We start from the raw sequence: 6,659 nt of genomic DNA on the forward strand, positions 1-6,659 counted from the left end.
CTTGTATGTATTAAAAAAAAAAATAATAATAATAATAAATAAAGGCAACCCCTACAACCTTCTTTGGGCAGACCAAAAAAATAAGAAGTGGTCCCTAAATCAAACTGGACAAATCCTGTAACACAATTCATGTAATATAAAAATAAAAGCTTTAACAATAAGGTAAAGATGCTATGAAAGAGTTAAGTAGCCCAATCACGGGAGTGAATAAAGTATGGGGCACTTTTCATGTGACGATTCTTCCGCAGAATGCTTCTCACTACTGGATGGGTCAGGTTTAGCATCTTCATTATTCTTATGCTTTTCTTCTTTCTTCTTTCTTCTTTTCCTTCCAAGTTGCCACCTTTAACCCACAAATCTACATTCTTAGACAAGGCTTGGGCATGACTTCTTGGTGGCTCATTGTGGTCTTTTGAGCTTTATGCCAACTCCATAAAAGCACAAGAATGATGGAAATTGTTCAGGCCTCTACGATTGTTCAGGCAACTGGATCAATTTGTTTGCAATTAATTGTAAAATAATTGTAGTAATACAAGAACATATGATTAGTATCTATGAGAGGGAAGAAGATGAAGAAGAAAAGAAATATAGCACGATGGAGAAGAAAAGGGGGGAAACTCTATTGCCATGCTAAGATTCAAAATAATCTCCGGTCCATGTACCTACTTATAATGTATAAAGATAAGAATGGAGTACAACTAAATAAATTTTAAAAAACACCAACAAATCTATAATTTAACTAAAATATTCAAGGTGGTATTTGGTAGATCAAAGGAGAAAAGGGCACAAAAGGTATTAATTACGATTTATTGGTTAAGGATAGACTTGGGATAAACTCAAATTGAGGGCAATAAAATGAAGGAGGTAGGAATGGGATATTTAAGAAAGATAAAATAATAAAAATTAGAAGAAAATTACGATTTGAAGTTGACTTCAACCTCTTGACACTACCCAAGGCGGAATACCAACAATATTACGATGGGGAGATCTCTTCCACTTGGTCTCAGATTGAAATGAAATTTTAAGGGTAAACAGATTATTATTGAATGCAACTATTAATCACCCCGAACAACAAGTGAACACCATAGACCTCATTTTGTCACCCTTAAAATGTCCCAATGATGATGAATACCTTAGAATCAAATGTCTAAATAATTTATTTGAAAATAAGCTCACATGTCATTGGGAGAAGATTCTATATTATTTATAATAAAATATTCCTGTTCAAGGGTTTAGATAATGTTTTCCCTTAATTAAGATTCATAATTCATATCACATATAGTGTTTGATGAATATAAATTGTCATTAAATGCTTGAATCAGGATTTACCACAAAGATCCCCAGTAGTTTCCAAATCGTGTCTACAAAATAACATCTATCATCCACTTTAAAATAATAAAAATAATAATAAATAAATAAATAATTAATTAATTAAATATAAGTCCCAATATTAGCTGTTCCTCTTATCTCAAGGAAATCATTGAGGATACAAAGAGGCTGGTATTCACGTGCATGTTTTGGACTGAAGTTGCAATTAAATATGATGCAAGTGGATTTAACGTGGGCATTAATGCTTATATTTTAAATGTTGTCATTTTTGTCATTTTTTTCATAAATATTATACTTAAGTAGCAAATTTCCTAATTAGTTATTACCCATTTGAAATTCTTTATTGTTCTCACTATACAAGTATTTTACACGTGCCAAAATGGACAAAGCGGTGTAACAACCCATAGTTACATCAAATAAAACCATTTTTTATTTAAACTATGATATTTATTCTTTTCATTCTTTATAATATTAAATCTCTCTTTCTCTCTCAATTTTTTCGCAAATGATGGATAACCTTGGATCTAAATCCTCTACAATGGGGTGGTATAAGTATCACTAGGTATTTTCAACTGTTATTGCATTAAACTCAAGGGGGATAATGTAGTTGATGAGTAACGAATTTAATACGAGTTATAAACTCGAATACCCTAAGTTCGACTTCATTAAATACACATTGGACCATTTACTCAGGTTATTTAGTGTTGTTAAAAAAATAATTGAATGATCAAATCTCATACCAGAGAGGATGATACGTGGCAAGTCTATGCCTTTCTCTTTTTTACTTATCTTCTTCACTCAGAGAGGCAATGTACCAGCATAGAAAAGCTTTAGCCCTATGTTATTTCACTGCACATGGCAAGATGCTACGGCACAACTGTCAACAACGAAGGGTTCTCATTTGTCTCTGAAATGCTGATGGGTCCGTGACTGTCTTTTTATTTATTTATTTTTTTAAATTTGCCTATTTCCCTTTCCCTCCCTTTTGTCTGGATAATCGGGTCAAGCGTCAAGAACAAAGGCACTCTATAAGGAGTAAGGGCACATAGTAAATGACAATAATAACCTCCTGAGACTTTTTGACATATTTAAATTATCCTAAAAGGCGGTTGGTGTTCTTCTGCTTCTGCTACCACCTGCCTAGCACTGTAACCTACCATCACTTCCTTCGATCATCTCTCTCTCTCCTTTCCTTAATCCTTACACTGTTTCACTCTTCCGGCCGCTCTGTTTCTCAAGTCCCACCACCTCCGAAGGTCAACAATGGCTTCTCCATGTTGTCTTAAACAAGGGCAACAGCTCGTTACACTTTAGACCGAGATCAAGGGTTTATGGTTTTAGACTTTAACCCTTCTTCTTCCTCAACCAACCTTTTCAGCTCTAAATCTGGCTTTAAGACGTTGAGAAAGTAAGCAGAACGAGAAAGGTACTAGATTTTCCTTTCTGGATAATGGGTAGTCTTTATCTTGTCATTTTTTTCTGCATCATATTCGTTTTTGCTAAATTATCTGTTCTACTTCTACATTTTTTTATCTGTTCTACCCCAAAAAAATCAAATTTTAATTTTTTTTGGGGGTTTTCTTCCTCAACTCTAGACTCTAAGATTAATATCTAAAAATATTAAACAATCAGGAAGTTGAAGACGAAAGGAGAGAAAGCTTTCTCATCTGCAATTATTTTATTCACATTTGTTTATGCCCTTTAATCCTTTTGTTTCTGATTACTCAGCTAATAAGAATCGGTTGATGGGCTTGCGACTATATAGTACTTGAATGGAACCATCGGTTGAAGCATTCTCTAGATGTGGTGTTGTTTTATGCATCTAAGAGACTGAAACACGTTTCTCTACTGGTGAGGGGGAGTTGCAATGGAAACCAATGGTAAACTTCCCATGACAGGCGATAGAGAAACACATGGAAAGAGAGAGACTGGTGGAGCTGAAGTGGTTTTAGTGATTTCAGGCGAAAGAGAAGTTCCGAAGGAGGAGGAGGAGAGAGCTGTTAGAGTGACTCCAGCACATGCAGGTTCATACTCCTCTTCAAAAGCTTTGGCTCCGAGACCTGTGAGTATGGAGTCTCCAAAGAAGGAGGGGAGAGATTTGAATGCCGGAGCCTCAGAGCTGGAGACTCAAACTTCCAAAGTGCAAATGTCCACATTCATGAGCTGTCCTTCTCCAGAGATAGGGAAGACTCAAAGTCCTCACAAACCTCCGAAAATCCCCACAGAGACACTAACTCGACGGTCACTGTCAAGGTCTGTTTACTCTAAGCCAAAATCTAGGTTTGTTGATCTTTCTGGTCCTACTGCTTTGAATACCGTAGAGGAAACCAGCCCATTTGTGCAGCAGCGTGGTTCTTTCACATCGAATTCCCCTTATAGGAATTCACCTAACAGAGTCACGGCCTCTTCTCCTAGGGAAAATATAAGAACGGCTCCTATTACCCCCAAGACACCTTTAATGGCGTCTCCAGGAGGAGAGGAAGAAGAGGAAGAGATCTACAAAAGTGAAATCTTAAATTCAAGGAAAAGATCATATAAGAAATGGAAAATCAGACTGCTGATTGAGTGGACTACTTTGATTTGTATTATGGGGATCCTTATTACTAGCTTAACCGTCCACAAATTGCAACACACCATGGTCTGGGGCTTGGAGATTTGGAAATGGTGTGTGCTGGTGACAGTAATTCTTTGTGGTCGATTGGTTACGGATTGGTTCATTCATTTTCTGGTTTTCTTGATTGAAAGGAACTTCTTGCTCAAGAAGAAGGTTTTATATTTTGTGTATGGGTTGAAACAGAGTGTTCAGGTCTGCATTTGGTTGGGTTTAGTTCTTTTCGCATGGGCTTTGTTGATCAACCGTGGGGTCAAGCGATCAAGCCACACCACAAAGATTCTGAATTATGTCTCCAGGGCTATTGCTTCATTTCTACTTGGGGCTTTTATGTGGCTGTTAAAGACTCTTCTGCTAAAGATTGTAGCTTCTTCCTTCCATGTTAATGCATTCTTTGATAGGATTCAAGAATCAATCTTCCATCAATATGTTCTTCAGACACTTTCGGGACCTCCATTGATGGAGTTAGCAGAGACAATTGGTAGTTCTAAGAGTGGAGGGCAACTGAGTTTCAGGAAGATGAAGAAAGGAAAAGGAGATGGGGAACAAGAGGTTATTGATGTGGTGAAACTTCATAAGATGAAGCAAGATGCTGTTTCTCCTTTAACCATGAAGGGATTGATTAATGTGATAAGGAGTACAGGATTATCCACTATCTCAAATACACTTGATGAGAGTTTTGTTGATGAGGAAGGTGAACAGAAAGATAAGGAGATCACTAATGAGTGGCAAGCAAAGGCAGCTGCTTATCAAATTTTTAGAAATGTTGCCAAACCTGGTACCAAGTAAGCAGATCTTTCTGAAAGTGCTTTTGTACTTTTAATAGAAGATTATTCTGTCCTCTCATCATTTCGTGTTTTAAATTTTATGAACTAGGTATATTGATGAGGAGGATCTCCGGAGGTTCTTGAATAAGGAGGAGGTGAGTAATGTTCTTCCACAATTTGAAGGAGCCGTGGAGACGGGAAAGATCAAGAAATCAGCTCTGCGAAACTGGGTGGTAAGATGACTACTTTTTATTTGTTTAAGTTCTTTCCAACATTTCATAGATGTCCTTGTTTTCTAATCTCAGAAGTCAAAGTTCAGCAAATGTTTGGTATATTTGATCGAAATCCCTCTATTCATAGGTCAAGATGACTTTTTGAGATTATGGATGGTAGTTCAAGTAGTTCATCTTTGAGTCAACATGGTCTTAAACTACACTCTTACCCAAAAGCACCTTGATGACTTACTTTTTATCCATTTCATGTTTAGAAACAGATGAAATAACTATTTATCCATTTCATGTTAAGAAAATTGAAATTCTATTTGTTGGGAGGAAATATCGATTTCTGAATGCTCATGACCTTGTTTTTTGTGCAGGTAAAGGTTTACCTTGAACGAAAATCACTAGCACATTCCTTGAATGACACAAAAACTGCTGTAAAGCAACTAAACACTCTTGTATCGTGCATTTTGATTGTCGTGATCATTCTTGTTTGGCTTATTTTGATGGGGATTGCAACAACCAAAGTGCTCGTCTTCATCTCATCTCAGCTTTTAGTGGTGGTTTTCATGTTTGGAAACACTTGTAAGACTGTATTTGAAGCTATCATTTTTGTTTTTGTGATGCACCCATTTGATGTTGGTGACCGTTGTGTTATTGATGGAGTGCAGGTAACTTCCTAGTAAACAAAGTTAAACATATTAAGATTTGCATGTTACCTGTGCTTGATATTTGATAATATGTAACCTTGCAGATGATCGTTGAAGAAATGAACATTTTAACAACAGTCTTCCTGAGATTTGACAATGAGAAGATATACTATCCAAACTCAGTCTTATCTACAAAACCGATCAGTAATTTCTACAGGAGCCCTGAAATGAGCGATTCTGTGGAGTTTTCTGTTGATGTTTCAACTTCGATGGAGAGTATTGGAGTTCTTAAAGCTAGAATAAAAGCGTATGTTATATGGCCTTTTCTTTGTCCTTATTACTTTTTCTGGCATTCAGTAATAACAAAGAACTATAATTATAATTGATCGAAAACGGTTTGTTCATGTTATTTACCTGTTCTCTCGATTATAAGCTACCACATGCTGTCTGGGTTAGGCTATTCAACTGCACAATTTTTTCCTGTTTAAGTTCAGCCTCTTTGTATACCCTCACAAAAGATCTCAAACATATGAACGCTCATAAGGAAATTAAGGAAAGCATAATAAATTATTCTGGGCAACTAAGAAGCACACCAAAACAACTAACAAAATCTGGATTCACAATGATTCAGCCCCCAGATCAATAAGGGAACTTTATCGGCCAAAGGATAAACCCAACCGATGAATCTATCTACCCAAATCCAAAAGCCATCCATGCTTTTGGTTTTATCTTGAATGAAGCTACAAGAAATATCTTAGAACTTTTAAAAGGTTTTATGATAGAATGTGGCAGCACGGACAAGCAACTGTTTTCTCAATGCAATTTGGTGATTGAAGTGCCTGCCGGTAATCATTTTAAGAAAATAAATTTCTGGCCATTTTTCAACTGGACAAAGCCCTTGAATGAAGTTAGTGTGTAGAAGCAAATGCTATGGGTGCTTAGAAATGGCCAGATGGAACTAAAGCTTGCTCTTCGAGACTTCAATTCTTCCCAAATTATGTTAAAAACAGGAAAATGTTTGCTTTTTACCTTGTTATCTCTCCTCTTGATCCCCCCCACCCCCAAAAGAGAAAAAAAAAAAAAA

The 6,659-nt window shown here is 36.4% G+C and overlaps 1 protein-coding gene across 1 annotated transcript in view; it reads left to right on the forward strand.

The window, feature by feature from the left end:
• Positions 1-2,447: 2,447 nt before the first annotated feature.
• The window catches only part of LOC122080321 (mechanosensitive ion channel protein 10), a 4,952-nt gene continuing 740 nt past the window's right edge, over positions 2,448-6,659 (forward strand). Inside the window, exons 1-5 of the mRNA XM_042647270.1 lie at positions 2,448-2,755; positions 3,058-4,725; positions 4,817-4,940; positions 5,303-5,596; positions 5,680-5,882. Of these exons, the coding sequence (XP_042503204.1) occupies positions 3,197-4,725; positions 4,817-4,940; positions 5,303-5,596; positions 5,680-5,882 (2,150 nt within the window). The 5' untranslated portion in view covers positions 2,448-2,755; positions 3,058-3,196. The remainder of the gene's footprint in view (positions 2,756-3,057; positions 4,726-4,816; positions 4,941-5,302; positions 5,597-5,679; positions 5,883-6,659) is intronic.

The sequence above is a fragment of the Macadamia integrifolia genome, chromosome 5 (assembly GCF_013358625.1).
Source record: "Macadamia integrifolia cultivar HAES 741 chromosome 5, SCU_Mint_v3, whole genome shotgun sequence".
Lineage (NCBI taxonomy): Eukaryota > Viridiplantae > Streptophyta > Magnoliopsida > Proteales > Proteaceae > Macadamia > Macadamia integrifolia.